The 24751-nt window shown below is 38.3% G+C and overlaps 1 protein-coding gene across 1 annotated transcript in view; it reads right to left on the reverse strand.

Moving 5' to 3' along the window:
* PLEKHA7 (pleckstrin homology domain containing, family A member 7) overlaps positions 1-24751 on the reverse strand; it is an 82719-nt gene that overhangs the window by 35446 nt on the left and 22522 nt on the right. Inside the window, exons 2-5 of the mRNA XM_010156089.1 lie at positions 15191-15274; positions 6762-6873; positions 2508-2612; positions 672-744 (exon numbers count right to left, since the gene is read on the reverse strand). Of these exons, the coding sequence (XP_010154391.1) occupies positions 672-744; positions 2508-2612; positions 6762-6873; positions 15191-15274 (374 nt within the window). The remainder of the gene's footprint in view (positions 1-671; positions 745-2507; positions 2613-6761; positions 6874-15190; positions 15275-24751) is intronic.

Genomic DNA, 24751 nt, shown 5'->3' on the forward strand with positions numbered 1-24751 from the left:
CACTGACAGGCTGCATAACATGATGGACCTTCCATTTAGCATTCTGCATCTAGGCTAATTGCTATAATTAGGAAACCTCTATTACTGCTGGCTCTAAAGTGATCAGCAGCACAAATGCAGCACTTAGAAATATGAACGAAAGTTCCATTTTCTGTAACGCGGTACACAATATTCAGAACTTCAAAATAACCTTATGTAATACCATTATTCCTAGTTGAGCATAAGATCACATCTAACCTTTTTTTGGCAAAAATACTGGATCCAGAAGTTCTCACTCTGACATTATCCCATGGATTAAAGCTGGCCCTGATCTGGCCATAGGGCATTCTCAAAAAAATCAGCTGTCCATGTGCAAGCAAGTAGGTAACACAACACAGACCAGAGATAGGATAAATCTTAAACTGGTATTGCTTCCTAATGTTTTGCGGCATAAACCTTGGCATAGATCAAGATAAATTATGTGACAAAAAAATCATACAGCATCCCCTTCTTCCCCAACTCTGGCCTGAAATTCACTGTGCATTAAAGACATAGGGATAAGTAACTGTTTCACAATGCATCTTCACAGAATATCTAACAATATCTGAAGAGTTCAATTAGTTTCTGCTTGCAATGTGATGTAAATAGGTGAACTGTTACAGACTAACTCGAAAGAGCTAGTATCCACTCACCTTTGTAGTAAAACAGACAATAATCAGCAAGCACAAACCATCGTCTTTTCCATAATCGCATGCCAGAGCTATCCTGAAATGCAAGAAATATGATACCTTTTTCATATAAGGGAAGTTAACAGCTTATCATGCAATGCTGTACCAGTCAGTATTTTACTAGAAGTTTACCTAAGTATGGTAATAATTACAAAAACAAGTGATTTATATTTTAGCAAAATATTATGTACCAAGAAAGATAAGAGGCAAAACATCCAGCTATAAAATAATCAGGGGTAGAATATTCAAACTGCTAATTTCCATTAGATAATTAAATTCACATCCCAAACAGCAATCAGATTAAACCTCATAAACAACCAGTGCATATTTTATCTAGACCGACCTATCCTGCAATAAAGAAACAAACTCTGAATCTGGATGGCAGAAACTCAAGCACTGCCAGTAGGCCAAGATGAAAATCACTGTACAGCTGTGAAGTATGACCTCACATTGGAGACAATGATCCCCTATAATTCTACAGTCGCTCTCCCATATGTTACCCATGTCTAAAATGTGCTTTTATCAAATATTCCTTAGGATATAAAACAGTGGCCATAATGTGCGAATTTTAATAAAGTATAATACAATATGCCTGTGGAGGTCTATATATCTTTCTATATATATATAATATATATCACTTTGTAAAAATGAGTAATATTTACACTGAAATTAATTTTAGAAGCTTGCAAAATTGCCAGACTGTAATCTACATAAGTGCAACGTATTCAGCTGAGGTAGGCTTGGATGAGACCAGCAGCATAGAAAGCATCTTCAGGCTTTAAGTACTTGCAAGCGAGGGGACAGAAGGAAATAACTAGAAGAATGTTGTACATACTGTTTCCCTTCTTCTTTCTGCAGTCATACTAAGCACACAAGGACTTTCTTCCCTTTCCCTTTTCATGCTACACTGCTAACACCACATACTGAGTTCTGATTCTGTCCTGAAAACTAATGGTCTTGGGAAGTGGATGGCAAAGGAGTTGATGGCAGAATACAGTTCTCCATGCAGAAGGAAGCAGATGGCTGTCAGCAATTTCGCTTTCCTGTACATGTTAAATCATAATTGTAAGCTTTCGTTTTCAGCCTTCTCCTACCCATCCCTAAACCTAGTTGCTGGAACTCTGGTGATAATCTCAGGGACACTGACTACCAAAACAGAAGCAGGGAAGTATTCTCATACAGCAAACAGCTTGCTTTACTTTTGCACTCAAAGATGAGCTGCTCTTAAGAGTTCAAGATGCAGCAGTTGTAAAATTCTGTTTGTTGGATGAAATCCTATAATCCAGCCTTTGTGTGGACACTGGTCTTGGTGACAGCTATGTGTAGTGAATGGGTGCCCGTCTCCCTTCATTTTCTCCCTCCTGCTTCTAGAGAACAAAAGGCATATGGGTTGGAATTAAGTCTTTAATCAGGGTATAAGAGCATAAGCAAGCAGATGGAATAAGGCCTTCACAGCCAACCTGGGGTTTAGAGTCCTGAGGGAGACTGAGATCAGTATGGCAGCAAGCCAGCAGAATAAAACAGGGAAAATAACCAGATTTAGATAACAAAGTTATAGCCTCAACATTTAACCATGGTGGTGGTGTCCATTTGTCATTGTTTCCACTTCTGAATCCAACCTGTACATAAAACTTGTTTTTCACACTTGCTGAGCACAAGCCCCTCATTACAGAAGCTCATGGGAATACCCAGCGCTGACCTGCACCACTAACATCCGAGCTTCTGTGCCTGGAAGGCACATACTTTCACTTGATGATCCTGCTTAAGCCTATGAACAGAAACACACGAGGACATGCACACCTGTTTATGTAGCCAGCCTCTTACTATGACAGGAACATTGGGATTCCTCCTGATAGCTTGTTCCCTCTTTCCAAAGCTATGAACTTTGTTTCCAGCCTTCACAACCTGTGAAGAAGTATAACGTATTAGTGGTTTTTAAACAGTACTGAGACTCATTTCATATTACAAATAACCTCACTGCAATGATTCATTACACAGTAACCAAGTATTTACAGCATTTTCAAGGGCAAGTAAATAGACAATGATATTTACAACATAGCAAAGTCAATCTTCTACTTTCATTAATGTATCGGTGCCAGGATGGGACTGTCAACTCCCAGCTGAACAGTGTTGACTCAGAAGTCAGAAAGGCAGAACTGCTGAAGTTTAAGTATGCTCAGGAAGTATTTTTGAGTGCACTACTACAGCTGCATGCAAGTCCCTGAAACACTGTACAAATCTTTTATATGCAGAGGACTTTGTGCACATGAATCATACTCCTGCTCTTTGTCATTTTGGGTTTTTTGGTGGTTGTTTTCGGTTTTCTTTACTGTTTAAAATCAAGTACCATTGACAGCTTAATAAAAATGCTTAGATGTTGACTCTGAAAACGAAAGAAGACAGAGTGGTACTGCTAAGGAAGAGACCTAGATGGCAGTAAGTGGAAATCATGAAGGACTAGGTAATGGTTTGTGTTTTACTGCAATCTCAGTTTTGACTCACAGGGACAAAACTATTGCAAAAACAAACAAGGAAAGCCTGTCAGTCTGTAAAAAAGTGAGAAACTTTGGATGAATAATCCGCCTGTTCGTTTCCAGTCTCAGCACAGTTTGCTACTGCAACTGCTTTAGGAACAAGAGGTGCAAATAACACCCCTACAGTTGGTCCTGATTTCTCCAAGGAAAGAGCTATCCAGATTCACACTCTGTCTCCTTCCCACAATGTCTCCTTTGTTTGAACCTCCCCTCTCAGCTGGTCAGGGTGCTGATGTTCTCTCAGCTCTGGAAGTGAGCACATTTGTCATATGCAAAGAATGATACCATAAAAATATCTCAGCATACTGCTTCTGCCAGTCAGGCAACACCTGAACGAGAAGACAGCACATATAATAATAAAACATTCTAGCAATATAGGATAATATTAAATGGATTCTGTTAATTTTGAGGCCAGGCTTTACCAACCTGCACTAAATTTCACACATTTCAGTAGACATAAGCACACATCTTAATGCAGCATTAACATAACTGCAATAGTCAGTAGGAAAAAAAAAAAAAAACAACCCACAAACATTTTCTTTGGTGCTATAGCAAATAAAACAGAGACGTAGATTTAAAACTCCTCAGGAGACATCAAGGGCAGATTTTACTAGGTAGCTTCCCGAAGGCCTGTTTACCAGAAAGCAGCATGCTGCTGTCAGCTCTGCTGAGAAGTCAGGTGAGCTGCTTGTCAGTCATTTCTGCGCAAAGCCTGACTCTTAGGAGACGGGAAGAATGACAAGTACGGCACTTCCTTAGGAGTGACACCTCACTTGACACCTCATGAGAGTCTGTACAAGACTGACCTGCGGCCCAGCGCAGCACAGGGGATACCTGAGCAGCTGAGCTGTCTGGGGCCGGAACCAACCTCACAGGCCAGGTTGTGGACAGCAACAGTTTTCTAAGCAGATGTCCCTGCCATTCCGGTGGCAATAACCAGTTCACAGTAGAAGCCAGGTGAGGACAGCATCGCCGAGATCTCCAAGCCCACTTCTCTGATGTTTCAGAAGGTGCTAACACACCCAGCCAACAGGCTGCAGAGCTCTTGCTTTGTGCCAACACAGCTTGTCTATTATGACCATAAAGACTCCCTCAGTACTTAGAGACCGACAAGCAGCAAGTCTGAGACTGAAGCCAGGAAGAAATAAGACGCTAGGCATTTTGTGTTCGCTACTGAAAATACCTCAAAACATAACTTATGAAGCTGTGTCCGAATACCACTTTAAAGGAACACACAAAGGTGTATCATAAGGACAGCTAAGCTCTGGATGACTGTATGATTGTCAGGTCAAGCCATGTATATTTTCTTTTGAGAAAAATGAGAAGTAATCAATTTGGTCAAGATTTTAATAAACTGTTGCCAAATGTTAGAGGCAACAGCTACATTACATGGCTTATGAAAAATAAGGAGGCCTATACTGTTTAAGGCTCTGAAAGACAAAAAAATATCTATGCTTTGCACCCAAAGAGAAACAAATTTACAGATTATACAGAATTTAGCTTCCTAATTGTTCTATTTCATATTTATCCTAGGAAGGGTGGATGAACTGAGGAACGGGTAAAATACAGCTGTTCTAGACCTACAGCAGGGTTAAATTTGAGGGTTTTTTATCAGATTCCCCTGTCAGTGATCAAGCGCTTGATTCTCTGACCTTATTTCATTTCAATAAAACAGCTGCCCACAATGTAGAAAAGTCATCCTTGGACTTGGTCAAAAGACCAAACAATTTCTCTTATGTGGGAGGGGGGAAAGTTTTCCTAAGGCTGTGTATTCTATCAATACAATAGCCATAATAGAAACAAAAAATTATTTTATGCTGCTTTATGTAATTCAGTTTTTCTTATAACCTGTAGTATTAATCATCTCATTCTGCTCTGGAATAAATAAAGCATAACAGATACTGTATGTCACACCTTGATTCCACTGGCTAGAATGAAAAAAATAGTTTTAAAGAAAAGATCTATTTTTAAAAATATTTGTCTATACTGCAGTAACATTTTCCTAACTCAAAATATTCTGATATCATTGTCGTGTGTTGAAAAATGCAGGTCAGAGCAGCTGCCTGTGTCACTGAAGACAAAGAAGTCGCTTAGGATTTCAGTACATTTGTTATGCTGGCTTGTTTGTGAATGACTCATAAGTTCTTGCAAAAAAACTGAAATGTCAAGAGCCAAAATTTTCAAAACCCTTTTCATCACTGCGTCATCTTCTTCCTTACAGTAGCCTCTAGCTAAGGAGGAAAGTTGCTAACTTAATTATAAAATGTATTTATTTTTTTTTAACTGGATGGCCAAAAAATCATAGAATCACAGAATGGTTTGGGTTGGAAGGGACCTTAAGGATCATCTAGTTCCAATCCCTATGCCATGGGTAGGGACACCTTCCACTAGACCAGGTTGCTCAAAGCCTCATCCAGCCTGACGTTGGACACTTCCAGGGATGGGGCATCCACAGCTTCTCTGGGCAACCTGTTCCAGTGCCTCACCACCCTCTCCATGAAGAATTTCTTCCTGATATCTAACCTAAACCTCCCCGCTTTCAATTTAAACGTGTTACCCCTTGTCCTGTCACTACAGGCGCTTGTAAAAAGTTCCCTCCCAGCACCCTTGTAGCCTTGTTAAACCTTGTTTTTTAGCTTTTCATTAAATTGTTTTTATCTTCTCCAATATTCATCCAAGCAATTCAAAACTTTTTCTAAAGACTTTAAGTGATTGCAGCTCAACAAAATTGTCTTTGCAACCAATTTGGCAAAGTCCTTTCTTCAACTCAGTTACTTAACAGGCTTCACACTTTTTCATTAAAAAAAAAAAAAAAAGAGAAGTTTAAAAACTTCAGGCAGAGTTAAGAACTCTATCTTATCTCTTGCTACTTATTCCAGGGTTTTTTTATTTGCTTCTTTTTATCCAGCCCCCTCCCATTCTCACTGTACTATAATTTACTGTAAGGTCAAAGCATTAAAATAGTTGGTGACATTTCAAGTGGAGTGTTTTATTACATTTTGTTAAATAATAAACACAGGCCCTTTGTCAATGCCAAATAATGGATTTTTCTATTATTACACGTTCTATGTGTAAACTTGGTGTCTGCACTGTTTGTGCACTACAGTGACGGCAGAAAAGTTGTTACTAAAAGGAGAAAAAGCAATAAGGTTTCATGGAGAAGTAACAACTACAAATTATAATTCTGCAGCACTTTTTGCCATGCAGACTGGACTATCAAAAGACCTGCTGGATACCAGTATTACATACACTTACTTCTGTTCTTAAGACGACTCTCAAACTTCACATGTCACAATAATCACTATTTTTTGAATTATCATTCAACACCTCCATGTGGATATCCGGTGCTCCTATGCTGTAAAAAGGTTTTTGTTAGGGTAGATATTACCTCTTCTTGGAGGTAAGCTATTACACTTCTATGATAAACCCATGGCTCTATTAAAATCAGCATTAAGAGCACTGGATTTAAAGCGAGTGAAGTTCTGATTATTAAGCTGAAACAATAACTTTTTCCCTTTACCTTAGAGCCAGATTTGGTGTCAACAGCAGATGTCGTTACTGCAGTGGACGTTTCACTGACCATGCTTGAAGGTCTTTGGTTTATTTGTTGCCTGGACATAGATGAATTCTGTCTAGAAAACAAACAAAAACAGACAATCTAAAGCAATTGTTTCGAACAGTCAGTTTTGCCTTTTTATATTTAAGAGTCAGAGTCAGCAAATGAAGGACAGGCTAGTCAAACATTTCCCGGGCATCTGCAACCTCCTTTGCACTACCCCTGTCACTTTGATTGCAGGTCTTTTTCAAGGAGATGCTCCCAGTGACATCTGATGATTGGTATTTGTCAATGTATCAGGAGGAAGAAACCTGCCAAATTGTCAGTAAATCCAACAGTGAAACAAGACATAACAAAGAGCACTCACAGCAGATAAGGCTAATGCAGAGAAACTAAACTGCCCAATTTAGAGGCTTGGCTGCAAACATGTGGAAGAGCCAGTACTGGGGAGGGAAGGATAGGAGTCAGCACTTTGCAATAACAGGTTTCTAATTTAAAAGCCAAGTGAGACTAGCCTTCTGTTAGCTCTTTCACTAACTTAAAGTCAAATCTTTGATTCTGCCCAAAATATCATTCATACTACAATATAAATGACTGAAATACCTTTTAAGTGAAATGGCACCATTCACTGCAGAAATTGTTAGAAATACGTAACTTTTCAGTCCTACTAAGACTCAAGAAAACTTGATAACTAGCTCAGATGCAGATACCTGTTTAAAGCATAGGTGAGACCAATCCTACCATAAGAACCTGTTCAACAGGTAAGAATTCAGTACAGCTGCCCAGATGAAGAAATGAGAAGATAAACAGAAGTGCAAAATCTTGGGGAATCCCATATGGAGGTTGTGAAGAGAAGCCTCCACAGCCAAGCTTGATACCAACTTGCACATTAAACCGACAGGTGGCATTTTCAAAAGAAAATTAACAACATACTTTATCAAATTGTATTTTAGGAAAAAGTAGCAATACAGTCATATCAGGAAAAAACCCACCTATTAACAACTTATGATTTTCCTTTTCCCATCTCAATAAATCACGAAAGCCATTTATTTAAAAAAAAAAAAATAAAAAGAGAGAAACCACTCCACACATTGCAAGTGAAATGCAGTCCAATTCCGAATGTAACAGAAAACAAGGTAATTCTGAGCAGTTATCACTCAAACAGAGGAGAAGAGTTTATGATTGTAGTAGCTCAACACAGGGTTTAACTGAGGACAAGGTGTTTGCCACCACTGCTCTTCTGCAGTTACAACCTGAACAATTACCTGTCCAAAAGCTTTTACAGTTGATTTGGTGTCAGGGAAAGCACACTTTTCCATTTGTGACCACACAGTTCATAGAATCATAGAATCACAGAATCACAGAATGGTTAGGGTTGGAAGGGACCTCAAAGACCATCTAGTTCCAACTCCCCTGCCATGGGCAGGGACACCTTCCACTAGACCAGGTTGCTCAAAGTCTCATCCAGCCTGGCCTTGAAAGTTTCAATGAAGCTTGCAAGGAAGTAACACAACTTTGATCCTATTTCCCTCATGCCTTGCTTATCTGGCCTAAACCCCTTCTTTATAGCTTCTATACACAAATTCAGGTCCAAGATACAAGAACAAGCTACAGCAAGTCCTAAATTCCCTGGCCAGCCTTTAATGCATGAGAGCTACGTCACACCAGTTTAAGTCAATCTGCCTTACCTTTCTTATGGACCAGGTATCCTACTTCAGCATTTAATCAGCTTTAGGAATATCCAGTTTCAGCAAAGAGCAGATTAGGACACTTCCCGTATATAACGCTGCCTAAGGTATTTCTGTTGATCAGCAAGTCTTATTATCTACTTTTGACTCTGTTCTCACTTGTTCCCTTTCCCTCCACTACCTTTCACAACTGACAGAAAATGTAGACTGAGTATGTGCCTGAATTTTACTTGCAAAACCATCTTACTTGTCTTTTCCTAATATTTACTTATCGAAAGGATTTTATTTCCCTGCCCAAGGCAACTAAGCAGAGATAAGGTATTTCAAGAGGGAGGAACACTAAGAGAGATGTGACAGTCTTCTATAATGCCTCCTCAAAATGAGCCTAAAGTCTTAGATTTTGTATCACTAAGAGGGACACTACAAATGTGTCACAAAATTACAAAAACAAGACATATCCAAGGAAAATATTTGGCCTTAGAAAACACAAACTTTCTCTTCTTACCTCGAGATTTAGATTCTCTACAAAGTCCACATCGTGAACTATTGAGTTTTATACTGTAGGACAGTCACACAATACATGTTGTTTTCCAGATACTCAGTGTGGCAAGAAGGGGGAAAAGGAGAAGGTGAAGGGAAGGAGAGAGAGAATATAACTTACATGCTCAGAAAATCTGTAGGCTTTCTAGACTATAGATAATCTCATTAGATTATGTTTCCTTATTTTACAGAGTAGCTATTTCAGAGAGAGCTAACTTTCTCAGGAAAGAAAAAAAGGAAAAAATAAAATTTACGTTTCAACAAATTGGAACTATTTTTTTTCCAAAAAGAACATTAATATGGAAAGAGAAATAACCCCAGATGAATGGTTTTAATCTTCAAAGTAGGGTAGACAAACTCAGTTTAAATAGATTTTCACTATTCCACAAGGTAGTGTTTCACTGTAGGTTAAACATACTGCAGTTAAAAAAAATTAGAACTAGAGAAGAAGATAAGCTTTATATGATTAACAAGACCACCACTATCAGAAAATCATAATGCAATACAGAACCATAAATGCATAATTTCTAAGCATTTATGATGTGGCCATTTAGCACACTCCTCCACTCGATACAGAAAGTGATCACTGCCAATAAATCAAGCTTTCCTTTTCTAGTAATGCCAAGATTAATGACTAACTTCAAATGGGAAAAGAACAAGTTCACAAGAACAAAAATGTTTTTTAAAAAATGTGAGGTCGTTGACATGTGAAAGAACTCGTATTGCCAGCAAAAGAGAAATAAGTCCATTGAAAGAGAAAATACATTATTATTCTCCTAAAAACATGGCTTTGGCAGTAAACACTAGCAATCCAAACTTTCTGCACCTGAGGTGTAACACGAAACACTAAACAATACTGAAAATTATTTCAAGTACTTGTATATAGTATTTGCATGAAATCAGAACATAAAGAAACTCAAGTATTCAAGTCTCTTAATAGCTAATTAATATTCTCAGTCTGTTTTAAAAAGCACATAAATATATGCAATATTACCTGAAACATCCCAGCATGTCAATGGAGTTAACACTGTCCTGTCCTATTAGTATTTACATACTCATCTTTAAAAATAAGTGACTATAGCATTAACTCTGTGCATTCAGAAACATTAGTTCAGAATCACTATTACCAAAGATGTTTGATAGTATCTGTTATCCAAGATACCCCATTCTGCCTGGATAGTGCTGGGTTTTGCCTATTTTCAGGATAGTTTCCTTACTGTCTCCCCCAGGTGTGTGCCTACACACACAGAATTGCAATATTTGCATTCAGAGATCCAGTCCTTTGAAAATGTTTTTAAAGTAATTGAAAATAACACTCTATACAGTATGTCCTGTCAAGCAACTCCCTGCTCTACCTAAACAGTGTTAGTGTGTATACAAAAATCACATTTACCAGCTAGAAGAATTACATGTCCAATATTTGATTAAAAAAAAACCCCAAACACCCACACTGAAGAACAACAAAACCAATGATTACACCCATACTGAAAATGCAATACTCACAAGAGAACACATTCCTTTTCTCTAAAGGATGCTAAAGATTAGTCGACTTTGAAGATCCACATTCAATACCAGCAACTCAAAAAGTTTATTTTGTTGGAATCAAATACCACACAGTAAGATCATGGCAATCTAGTTTTAATACTAATAAATCTCCTACCCAGCTAGACAAAAAAAATAACTGTTCTAGTATTTCTATACATGTAAACATGGCAGATGTTTATTTTGGGGCTGTTGCATTTCCTCCTTTCTCTCCATCAGATATTCTTGCTGCTATAGTAACCAAATGCAATAGACAAAATAAGACAGCTCCCTCCCCAGAGGTGATACACAGGCTTTATCAGTTGCACAGAAAAAAGGCAAAAAAGAAGATAACGCTCAATGGATTAAGCATGCTACATATTTTTTTATGTTCTGTATTTCTCCATTTATGTTGAAGTCTTATCTTTTTAAACTTTAAAGTACTATCTTCTCATTTGTAAAGATACTACTATCACAAGTACATTGTAGAGCTTCTAATACACAACTCCTAGTGTTTTGCAACTGATAGAATTAGATACATGCCTGCTTCCTCTTTGCTGTACACAACCATTTAAAGAACTATTGCTTTAAGAAAGACAAGAGACGAAATTTAAACATTTTGTGCATCTATCCTAAGTAATTCTATCAGAGGTTTTTCATAAAAAGGCACATGTAACAGTGGTGCTAAACTAGATCTCACGCCTGTCTGGCAGTCTTACCATTAACTCATTTTTCTGTTGGTTGTTTGGGAAAGGTCCCCGTGTAGATTAAGTCTCATTAGAAACACAAAGGTAAAGCACAGAAACTAAACAGTTGTGAAATGGAGGGAGGCTACCAGAGGGATTTCCCATACAGCCAAGATGCTCAAATTACTTAGAGGCGATCAAGTCAGTTGAGGACAAAAATTATTCTGGACGAAAACTGAAATGTTGACAGGAAGAGATAGAAAAACAATCTTTGGATATAAGTAACTATGTGATGAGATGCCAAACTGAATTCAGTGTCAACAACAGAAAACTAAGTCAAAGGAGGAAGAAATTAAAAACATCTCTGCAGCTTTAATCGCTCAAAGGAACATTGGCAATCTAAGGAAAGGATATTTTTGTATCTTCGAACAATGAGTAGCAGCAGCCAAAGTGTGTTAAGAATTAATAGGAAAAAACAGAGAAGAAAAAGTACAATTAAATTATTATAAAAAACAATGGGGTCACATGTTGAATTCTGCATTGACCTATAATCAGTCGCTCCACCAGAAAAAGGACAAATCCAAAAGCGTCCTACAGAAACGCCAGCTCAGCAGCAGGGCCAGCGAAAGGTACCGAACACATCCCACATGCTCAGCAACCAAAGCTGCTAAGATCAGAAAAACAGAATGAGAGATGGGGACTCAACAGTGGTCTTCGCTGAGAATGGGTTAGGAAATAAGGAATTATCAACCACTATTTCTCAAAAATAAAATCTAAGTAGGAACACCTTTAGGAAGAACAAACTGCATAATGACCAAATGATGACAGAATTGAGAAGTTACAGGTTCCAGGCAATACTCTGTTTTTATCCTCCAGTTACAGCAGAGTTGAGGAAATCAGATTTCAGCTTAAAAAGCAAGATGGATGTGATATTGTTTAAAAGGGGAAATGCCCTGGGGAAAAGACTAGTGAAATACAGTCTAAGCCTTGTACTGAAAATACCCCGTTCCCATTTGATCGAGTGAGGCAAGGGTGTCTGGTTCATAGCTGACTCATAATCAAGCTAGGATGACATCATTCATTGACATCATTTTCCAAAACTTCTTTTCAGATCTTCCTGCCAGAACATTGCTCCCTGAGAAACAGCCAGAGCAGTCTGTACATTCATCGTTTCCAGTTTACTGTAAATTACTTTTCTGATGTTAATTGTGTCCTTTTAGTAGATACGTTTGCTGCAGCCTGAACAAGTTCATGCTTACGTCTCCCCAGTAGCTCCCAATGAACTCCTGGCTTTGGCCCTAATCTTAAATTAAAATCAACCCACAAGTAATAAGTTGCATCACAACAGCACTGACGAACAAATTGCTGTTTAAGCAACCCTTAAGAGTGCTACTACTTCAAACACAGGATTCTTCAGCTATAAAAAAAAAATTACTCTTGGTAAAAAGAATCCCATGATGGGAAGTTTCCATAGACCTTGCAAATCCAGAGACTTTCCAAAGGCATCCTGCTTGTGAAAGTCATTTCATCACAAGATATGATCTACAACACTGATTCCAAACTAACACACGATCAACAACACCTATTCCACACAAATCCCTGATGCCTGAGGGAAAATAACTGAAAACACGGCACAGCCCCATTACAATTCCTAGGCCCAAGGCCAGGGAGGTGTGAACAGTTCCTTTGATTTCACCAAAGACATCCTCATACGTCACGGCATCATTTGACATCAACTCTGACGTGATGAACAGCATCTGTGGAAAATCACTGTCACACAGAAATGGTAAAAAAAACTAAGGATACCAGAGCATCCCACACATTTGAAAATTACATCTTTCAAGCAATTTTAACTGATGTATTAAAACCATCTAATTTTTAAAAAAACTATGTATTTCATGCCAATAATAAAGCTTAGAAAAATGTTCTTGCAAAGACTGTTTCCTGAGTAGTAACTACAAACACATACACTTATCTACGTTCCTCCAGCTATTCCCTCTTCTTTTAGAAGAAAACCCACCTGCCTCTATTAATTCTACTACATTGTAAGATCTTGTCCCTGCTTTGGATTCTAACTCAGTGTGAATCTTTGAGGCCTACAAATGACAAGTTATGCCTCTTCAGGTGACTGCCCTCCAAATAAACACCTTCATTTTTCTTCCAAACAAGTTTCTAACATACACAAAAGATCTCTAAAACCATGTGCAAACGGCAGGTTGTTCTTTCAATCCTGCTTTTGATATTTTATCTGCTACCACGATTACAAAACCAGAAACAGCCCTGGGAAGTGTGACTAACACAGGGAGGCACCCCAAGGAGTTCTATCCAAACACCTATTTTTCCTTACACGTGTACAGATTTTCTTTATATTAAATTTGATTGAACCTTTATCACAGATTGATTTTTTTAATTAACAGACAGAAGTTGGAACTCAGATGCACAGTGGCTGTTGTCTACACTGTCTCTGAGATTTGCTCCATTGCAAGATACCTGTTCTCCTTGCTAAATGACTTGGAGCAGCTTGTTTGCATATTTCTAACATGCCAAACCCCTCCTGAGCAGCAAGCTACCTGCGTATCACATACATCTGGGGTCACCTCCAGCTCAGTAGCTATCCCACAGTGTTTGTACCTAATCACAGGCCTCTCCCACACACCGCAATGTATGTCCAACGTTCTACTTCATGACAGTTCTCAGCAAGGGCCTTGATATAGGATTGGTCCTCAAATTTGCTTTGGGCTTGGGGGAGGGCAGCTGTTTAGTTGGGGTTTTTTTGTTGGGGTTTCATTGCTATTGTTGTTTTTGTTGGTCTGGTTTGTTTTCTAAACCACAAGGAGCACTTCTCAGGGCTGTACCAGAAGGTCTGTGAAGAGGGTTGTACAGTCAGGCTGTCCCTTCCTCTCCAAGTCCACAACAGAAGACGTCAGAAAAGCCTGTCTCCTAAGTTCCACAATGGCTCTTCTATGGGCCTCATTTTTATTAATGCTACACTGCTTTATATTAAATGTGAAGCAAGTTGAATGTTACATAATTTGAAATACAAAGTGTTCAGACTCATGCAGGCAGCAAACCACCACATGCAGGCCGTTACAGCACGATGCCCAGCCTCCGTGATGCATGAAGGGATAGAGGCCGCTTAAACAATGTTGGAAGAGTAGGCTGGAAAAGGAAAAGCTATCTGCTGTTGCCCCATTCCTCCTGTCCTTTGCATAGTCATACCGTTACAGAAGGGATTCCAGGAGCTATCTTGCCTGCAGTAAGGATGACAGGAGTAGTTAAACCCTACAGTGAAACATGGAGTGATCCAAACCAACCAAGACATGCCCAGACACACTAGTTTGAACACATGCATTTCTGGTTTTGTCTTCTTTTTTGAAATGATTCAATCAAGATGAAATACGCTGGAAACTAATACATATGATTCTATTTCTCCAGACTAAGTTAAAGAATGTCTAATCACCAATCTTAATAAATACCAGACCAAGACAAGTAAGACAGAAAATCTAAAACATAAGAGAAACATGGAATTACAATGGAAATTAGTAATATTTTGTGTATTTCAATTTCAGTACAAACCTTCCAGTTTTCTTTAAAGACATTTTACATTTATGCTCTGTATATTTGATATTTATATAAGGCTAAAATATAATGGTTTAAGTATCCTATTTATATTGTCTTTTTGTTGGTTTTGGGGTTGGAGTTTTATGTTGTTTGGGGTTGTTTTTTTTTTTTTCTTGTCTGTGTTTTTAAAGATTTGGTAAAGACTTTCTCTCAAGCCCCAAGCTGGAACAGTGCTAGAATCGAAAACATACTATCACAATAAGAAGTACATTTTAAAGCATAAACCACCCCTATGACATTTTTGCTACAATCCCAGAAGAACTGTCAAACTACTAAACTACTGTAGGTAAATGTGTTACTGTTGTAGATCTCTTGACATGGGTATAAAACTACTTACTCTTCTCGCAAAATAAATTCAATATTTTCTGGAGAAACCTGTCCTGTCACAGGATGTCTAAATGACGTGGTCTGCTGATTATGGCTGGAAGGAAAAAAAAAAAAAAAAAAAGAAAAAGAAAAAAGAAAATAATATTGCTAAACTCAGTAAAACATATCTATGATCTCTAAAAGGCAGAACTGTTTATATTGATGCTTTGCTGTTGCTAATTCAGAAATTAAAACTATTTCTGAGGTACTTTTCAAGCCAGAAATGTTTTCAGCTCCTTCCTGCATTCTTTTTGACTTTGCCAATGGCACACTACCATTTAATTATTAAACACGTTAATGTTTTTAAACTAAACTAGCTGCCACCCTTAGTTACAGAAACACATTTGAATTTATGATTACTTACACCTGTTACCAGATTATTTAAATGTAACAGAAATTACAAAACATGAATTACTGATTTGTATTTTTGTGGATTTCAAAGAACAGAATCAGTGAAATTATTTCAAATGGTGCTGGACAACATTTTACATAATTTGTTAATATTTAATGAGATCACAGAGAGATTTTGTGAAAGCCATTTGTTGCATGCTTTTTTTCTTCTAGTATGGTATTCCTTTAATGAATTTTCTTTACATCTCCATACAGAGGATCATATATAAACCTTAGTTGTTCAGTTGCATGGTCTCTATAACAACATAATTTAGTATTTCACCTGAGTTGAATTAAAATTGGGATTTTTTAATCAACTTCCTCCTCAGAGCAGTACTATCTAGTTGTTTTACTACCCTCTGTGAAATATTGCTATCCTTTAAAAGGCAATTATTTTATCTGTGTAACTACTCATATAACAAAAAAATACAGGGTGAGGAAAGCCTGTGATTTCAGGGTTTAACGGATTAGACCCAATTGTCCAGTATAGCAAGATGTCCACCCAGAAACTGAATAAAGAATAAAGAAATAATTTGGGGTTTCAAAGCAATGACATTCCAAAGAGATAACAGACCTTCTGTAGAGTAAAGGACCCCTAAAAATCAAACAGCTCATACACCCATAACATTCAAATGTAAATAGCTCAGGACATGCCTTATTTAAACACAACCAAACAAACCCAAAAACATAAACAAAACCCCACACAACCCCAACACACAACAAAAGCAAACAAACAAAAAACACCACCAAAACCAACTAAACAAATAACCTCCCAAAAAACCACCACCACCACAACTCCACTACCAAACCCACAAGCTGTTCACACAAAGTCTCGCTTGGCCCATGAACAGGAGAGGGTGTTTCTGTGTCATGAACATTTCACCCCTTCCCCAATACACCGCACTACAGGAAGGCATATTCAGGGGACCAAAATCATAAACATTTTGAACGATGAGCTGAAAGCTGTGACAACTTATGTAACACCAAAAGGACTTTTTCCAGTCTTGCCTATTACAAAAATTCTAAAGCCATTAAAAACACAAACAACATATTAGGCCACCAACTACCCCATAGCACCAGTGACAGCATTCATTCCCTGCACTGCCGAGTGACCTCTGCTGCAGAGGTGGGTTAATGAAGTACCTTGGAAGTTTCTAACTCTTCAGTTTTCCCCTGAAATCAGAGATCAGGAGAAAGTATTTCCAGGACACCTGCAGTGCTCATGCACTGCAACCACGATCTTTTTCTCACGGAAGGACTGAGGAATTTTGTTTTCTAAAGAAGCACTTTTATGCAAATTTATATGCTAATTTTGGGTATACCTCCAAAGAAAGGAACTGGAACTTGCAGGTGTTTTCACAGAAAATAATAAATAAATTATAACAGTAACAATTAAACTCCATTTCTGTCACACAGTCCAAACAGGTTTAAGCTAGAAGTCCCTCCTTTCAAATCAGGGCTGAAGCAGCCTGTTTAACCTTTGATACTGAGGTTAGGACTACTAACAAAAGTGCAGATACATTGTTAGCTCTAAAAATGAAAGTACATTGTCAGCTTTATTCTTCAGGGGCAGGCAAACTGTCAACAAGCTCCCATCTGCAGGTGTTTAGTCATTCACAACTTGCCCTACAATTAAGACTAAGAAAAAAGACTATATTCCAGAAGTGGTCTAGGGTTATTTAGGAAATGAAGTCACACATTATACCATACTAGCACTTTCACAAATGTTTTGTTATTTCCCACGAAATGCATTTATCAGGCCTTCAAAATTAATTATTCATTTTAATGTTAATTAAAGAGTAAGTCCACTACTAATAGACTAAGTATTACTTGCTAATAATAAAGGTTTCAGCTGGAAAGTAAACACTACTTAAATATCTGAGCAATTGCATTTTGGGGCAAGTAAGCGCAGAGAAACAGAGGATAGTTGCATTACAACATAAAATGCAGATGGTAATTTCACAGACAAGAACTCACACCAAACCAAACCTTTCTGCAAATCTGCAGCTTCAGGGCTTGGGACTTGACGGGGAATGGAGAAATTAAACCACTGCCACTAACAATTAGTTTCACAGAACACAGTGGTTTATTTGAATTTGAAAAGGAGAGTTTAAGTGTTTTGCCTCATAGGACTCATTAAGAATAAGCAATACTATTGAAAACAACCTATACAACAGATGGCTAATGCTTTACAACAAGGAATTAGATAGCAGGGAGAATTTTGTCCACAATGAGAGCAGTCAAACATTGGAAGAGGTTGCCTAGCAAAGCTGTGGAATCTCCATCCTTAGAAACATCCAAAATGTGACTGGGTAAGTCCCCATGCAGCCGAATCAACCAACTTTCAAGCTGGCATGGCTCTGACCAGGAAGGGCTGGATCTGATGGGGTTCAGATGTTCCTTCCAACCCAAATTATTCTGTTCCGTCATTCTCTGCTGCTCCCTCCATCGTTCTCGGCAAATATTATTTAATTCTTACAGTCCCTTTGAAGCTTTCCCAGTATTTAAATAGATGTATTCCAAGAATATTAGCAGTACCCTGTTTTGAAAGTGTAACATCAGCTTTTTAGATATAGATGAAGTTTTTGTTGTTTTCATGTCCTTTAAGCAAACGTTTAACAGTAATACCTGTTTACACAATTATAACAATAAGGTGTCCGCTCAGAGTGATCTAGTAAACTTGTTGCATGCAAAGTTCTTCCTTTCCAAGCCAGACTATGGAAAGAGTTGGCACAGTTGTTCTCCAGACACATCAGCTAACCAAGCCTCCCGTTAGTGAATCACCTGTATTTCCTCTAAATAGCAACTGTTGATTGCGCTTCTCTTGTACAGAAATCTGCCGTGTACAACAGGCACAATAAACGAGCCTTAATGAAAGGACATAATATGCTGCTTCACTCTTCATTATTCTTTTTTCACTAGAGAAAGACTTAATACCCCCAGTGAAACTGGGAAATGCTTATGCTGCTTCACCACGTGAATTCTGAACACCCCGTAACTTGTATTAGTACAACACCACACATTTGAAATGCCAGGCTAATCTTTCTCGTAACATTACAAATTTTCTGTGTGATAAATCATGGCACTTTTCCTAGCAGTCATCTTTTAACAGTTTTGTATTATTCTGATTTGGTATAATTACTAATCAACAGAACCACCAAACAAAAGCAAGTACGAAAACATGAAAAATCCACACAAAAATTACATTCATTAGCTTCTACCACTACCATCATTATTAAATTAGGTAGGGGAAGGTGTTTTTAAGTTCTGGGTTTCTCTCTCATTGTCATACTGTGATTTGATTGGTAACTAATTACATTTATTTTTTCCCCAAGTCAAGTCTGTTCTGCCCGTGACCATAACTGGTGCGTGATCCCTCCCTGTCCTTGTCTCAACCCAGGAGCTTTTCCTTATATTTTCTCCTCCCCATCCCAGCGGGGGGAGGAGCGAGCGAGTGGCTGAGTGATGCTGAGTTGCCGGCTGGGCCTCAACGAAGACAGTCACCCACTGTCTTAAGACCAGTGTGTACTCTGGCAGTTTAGAAAGACCTTCAAGATGTAAACAACGTTAATACCTCTGGCTAACGTTAGGCACCCACGAAAGCAAGCTGCTGGAGCAGCTAACGTAACTTCGAAGTTGGCCCAGGGTGGGGGGTGGAACCGGATAACCGTACAAACTGGATGTTATTTATGGTCCTACTGGGTGGGCGTGAGTGCAGACAGACACCTGTATCCTTTGATGGGACCCTACTGCTCCCCATCAGGACACAGCCGCAAGCATTCCTCTGGTATTGATTAAGCAAGTCTGCAAATTTAACACTGCCTGTCATTTGTTTGCTATAGCATACAGTATGATGAAATTTAAATGATTTAACACAGGAAAGCCACACAATTGCAATTCGTTTTCCAATCCTAGACTATAGACACAGGCAGGCACATTTGTCTGCATGGATCCTTTTGGAGAACTCATAATTAACATGACTTCACCTATTATTGTGGGTTTTTTTCTTTTCAGTTCATTTTGTATTCAAGTCAAAGGCAAGTTTTAATAACTAACCTTTGGACATGACTGATGCTGATGACCTTTCATTTGAAGTCAAGTAAGTTTACAGAATGCCTCTAGACTAATTTAAATGCCCAGACAGGTGAATCTTGCAATGTGTGAGTCAACTACTGATTCAGTCTACGTCACATTAACAGCAAATTCAGAAGTTGAAAGAAAAATTCATATTATCATTGGACAAACAGTCCTATAAATTATTACCAGCCATTTCTGCAGTATTTATTTTCCACATCGGCTGACTCCGTTACTCTTACGTGCAAGACTAGATTAGCATGAACATCTTTATGTGGACCGCCCCCAAATAGTGATGATAGTTACAGATGAGCACCCATGCTTCTACGGGAGTTACTGGTGTGGGTGCAGCCGACAGAACAACTCGTGAAGAATTGCTGTTACACGAAGGAAGCATGTTGTTTTTTCTTAATCCATTATTCTGGGCAGCATGGAGGAGGTTGGGCTTTTTAAAATTTTTTTTCCACTGGGGGTCATTGGTGTGACAGGAAAGCAGCAACTTAGGGTTTTTTCACTATTCAGTTCTGCACTACATATAGAGTACCCTCCTCAGACACCAGGCTAAAGAACAGACAAGGATATTAGCATCATATTCACTCAAGTACTGTTTAATATGAAGAAACCACAATTCCCACAACACACACCTATTCTTGTGGGTTGGCTGCTCATGTTTACTGGCATATATATTAATAAAAGTTCCTTCATTAGTAACAAACTTTTAGCCTATCTTGTGGTTAATTCTGAAATACTTCAAACTCTATTCATAGACAACTTAAGCCAAAAGTAAAAAATTACAGCAACCAAGTTGTTTCCTTTGGTTTGTTTGTGTGATTCTTGACTGTTCTTAAAGAAGTTCCTCCTTCCCCAATCTCATTCAACTCACTAGGCTGGATAAAAATATGATGCATCTCCTCCAAATTTAAATGCATTTGTAAAATATTTTTACCATCAAGTCTTCAGTATATAGAAAAATATAACATTCATTGTACTAAACAGTTTCAATCTCTAAACCTTTTCTGCATTTAGCACATTATTTTGCAGGAACCAAATAAAATTGTTTTGTAAATGAACAATTTTAGTGTGTGTAATGGCAGAATTTCCTTTACTAAACATAAACCAATGAACTAATTCTGCAGAATGATGACAATTATTTTCACCCATCCACTGTCTCCTCCCCAACTCCTAAACTCACCACTATGTAATCAAAGCATGTGAAGTCACAATATAACCTATAGCAACAAATTAATAACAATTTGCATTACTGGTAGAAATTACCCCGAGTCTAGTATATTGAACATCTAAGTATGTGAACCAACCATAAATCAAATCTAAGAAAACTCCCATATAATCACATTCTGTGTTGAATTTGTTGATTTGACACACTGCACTATTGAAGGTAAAAACTAGAGAAGAAAATATTAAAATAAAATACAATCAGAGAGCTGTGAGAAGAGTAGCACTGAAAACAACGCAGCCATGGAAGAAACACTTGCATTTTCTTATGTCACTAAACAGACACATGAACAGTGCCCAAAGAGCTGGTTCAGAAAAATCCCCCCCAGTAGACACAGGTGATGAGAATATAAAGATCTAGTGGCTAAGGAAAATAGCACAAGGAATGTATGAAGAAACACATTTTCACTCGTTCAGTCTCAAAAGTATCTTAAGCTAGCAAACACATTTTTAAAACTACTTTGTTGGTTTTCTATGAAGTGGTTCAGAGGTTCCATTTATATCAGCAAACATCAGCATGCATTATTGGATCGCACGCAGTCACCTGGGGACAGCATGCATCTTCACAATCAGCTCTGAATTAGAACTTGTGTGAAACCACATTCCCACTGGGAAAGATGAAAACTCCTTCCTTAAACACATGAAGAGTGCTATTATTTTTCAAAGTAACTGGATGAATGAAACAACGACCACCTTTCACAATAAGCCTGTACGTCAACAGCCAAATATAACAGTCCAAACACCAACAGCCAACACATGAAATCAGGCTAGTTAACTGGTTCAGGGAGCAAGGCTGCTGAAACACCCAGCCCTTAGTACACCAGAGAGCTCTTCGTACATCGCTATATATAGTGGAGCTATCAGCTGCATTCCCCCTGCATCACTTGAGCAGCACGTTGCAGTCGCTTTGTCTGGTTCTCGTCCTGTAGTTCCACTGCACTGAAGCCCCCCCCAGGCACTCCATTCTCACCGACGTGAGATAACAAACACTTCCAAGTGTACAACGGCACTGCTCTGCTGCTGCTCTATCGACAGGGCTTCCACAGCCCATACGGCTCCACGACAGAGCTCAGAGTTGAGTACCAGAGGAATGTGCCCTTAAATAAAACCTCAGACAGAAGATCTACAGTGTTACCGCCTCTCACCTCTGTAATGCAAGGACTAGGTGTCTGCCATCTCCGCCAACTGGCCAGCGGCCTGGCAGGACAGAACCATCCCGGTTCACCCTCTGACCTCAAACCAGCACTCTTGTTTGCCCCATCAACGAGGCCAGAGTGGAGCGCGAGCGCACGCGAAGCATAGGGAGACTTGGCATGTCTCACCACTCAGCTGTCTCTCTGCCGCTCAGCCGAGGCACCGGCAAGGGCAACGCTGAAGTGAGAGAATCTGGCAGCAGGCAAGGTCCCAGGTCGCTGGAAAGGCCTGGGGTGAAGAAGGGGAGCGCTGGCAGAATTACAGATGAGGAATTCCAAAAACTTTTTCAGATCCTGCATGAACTCCTTTCAATCACAACCAAGTCTCTATCAAGCGTGTGACTGAAACTTGGCAACTATGAAGGTGAAGTAACTTCACGTTTGTTCTTTAGGTAATTATTTAACAATACATACAATGTCAGAACGTCTTTGAAAAATGTACATCTCCCACTTACACAAAAGTTTGTAATCTCTTGAAAATATAGGTATCAAATAATCTTTCACTATTCAGGGAATTAAAATGGATCTTGCTGCATCTGAAGGGGAAGAAACAAAATAAAGTGCTCCAAAGCACATGAGTGGGCAGAGCCAGACTAAGAGATAAGTTACTCCAGATAAGTTCAAACCAGCACTATAGTAAAAATGGTTTCACTTAATGCTGAGTTTTAAAATGCAAAACTACCAAATGCAACATGATGAGCACTACACACATACATATGATCAAAAGGATTACTAGCAGCACAGGACGTTTTCATGCAGTGTTTCAGTTGCATTTTAATATAGTAGTTACAGAAAACACACAATCTCTATGACAATGCTTAGATAAACTTAAATGTATAATCTAGCAATTAACCACTACCACACATCAACACCCCAAGGATTTTCTCAAGAATTCTGGTGATTTTCCCCTCTTCCCCAAAACTACATTTGACATTACAGCAATCAAAACCAAAGCTGAGATGTACTTCTGCCTTATTGGACAGCATGCCACAGTACAAATTTTTAGCTTTAACTTCACAAAATGTACTTAAGTTTATTTGCTTTTCACGTTGTACAACTATAAAAATTCAAGTGTTGTAACTGCTTTCCTAAGTAGTCGCAAAGAGTAGAATAATTTGTCTGCACAGCTACTCACTTGGTCTCTCATTCTTCCACGTGAATTCTTTGTGCTCATGAAACAGTTGTGGCTTATAGTAATAACCTCCAACAAAAGGGGAAAAGCTCCAGACCTGTTGTGTGGAAGCTGATTAGCTGTGACTGCCACATTCACCTTCTCTGCGACTTGATCTGATTACAGAAAACTTCCAAATAGGAAACGGCTCCTCTTAGAGAAGAGTAACTGGACAAACAGTGTGTTATTTCCTCCAGAGGACTTGTTACTTTCTGCATACAGAAACTTAATTTCAGATTAATTTCTATTTTAATTTCTCCTAATAAGTCACTGGAACTAATTAAGGTCACTAATCATTACTCCAAATATTTGCTACCCATACTTATTTAATTCTAATTAAGTGACTAACTAATAACACTTATTCCTAAAACCTAAGTTTATAAACACTGCCATTGCACTACTTTTAGAAAAAATGAAATCTATATGTAGCAGAGTAAAGAGTAAGACTTCAGAATGATTGATTTTTGCCAAATATGACTTATTTGGCAAGACCTGGCAAGTGAGAACAGGCTGGAATTTCTGAATCTAGCTAAACAACATACATTGCTTCCTTCCAAGTTTAACTGTTTACAGATTCAAAGAAAATAGCTTCCAGTGCATAGAAATTTATTCTTTAAAATATTTATATCCAACATAAAATCATCTTTATTCTGAAGACAACATTTTGGCTCAGTTACTTACTTCCTAGTTTCTATCAACTTAATTCACCCAGGTACCACATATAAATAACTGCACTGAAACATCAAGTTTGGCCTAACATGCCCCAGAACATGTTTGCTTTTGTGGTATCACATACTGTCATCTTATTACTGTTCCTTGGAAACAACTTAAGAATCTAAACCTAAATCTGTGATCCTAATAAAACAGATTACATTGCGGAAGTGATGAGTGGCAGTATTCATTCATCTCGAGTACAATGCTAGAAAGACATACCTACGTTGTAATGCAAATTACTGTCAAATCAGAATAACAGGCAGGAAATTTCCCTATTTCTGAATAAGCAGATGCTCTCTAGGAAAAATAAAAGAAATTAATTATTCTTATTTGATGTGGGCTTTGTTTTATATCCATCATTCTGGGATTTTCATGTTGTGCACCATCACCTTAAGTTTTAATATCTCTGAATGCAACTATTCTCAGACAGCTCACAAATTCTGCAAATACCATGTGCATATTCTACATTCCTTTGACGTGAACAGGTTGCAGAATAAGTCACTGTATTCTTAAGACATTAAGATAAAGCAGCTCAAACCTTTTGGCACCTTGAAATGTCAGTTCCTACATACCTTACATACCTACCTACCTGTCTGCACTCTCAAATATTTCTATTGACATGAACGTAAATTTTCTTTGCATGAGAACTAGAAAACAGATAGGAAAGCTATTTTGTTGATACGTCGAAAAATGATGAGAGTTACTGTGGGAAGAAAAACCTCGCGAGTTCTACTGGGAAATAGTTTGTATTTTAGGG

Source organism: Eurypyga helias, unplaced genomic scaffold (assembly GCF_000690775.1).
Source record: "Eurypyga helias isolate BGI_N326 unplaced genomic scaffold, ASM69077v1 scaffold5107, whole genome shotgun sequence".
In the NCBI taxonomy this organism is placed as follows: domain Eukaryota; kingdom Metazoa; phylum Chordata; class Aves; order Eurypygiformes; family Eurypygidae; genus Eurypyga; species Eurypyga helias.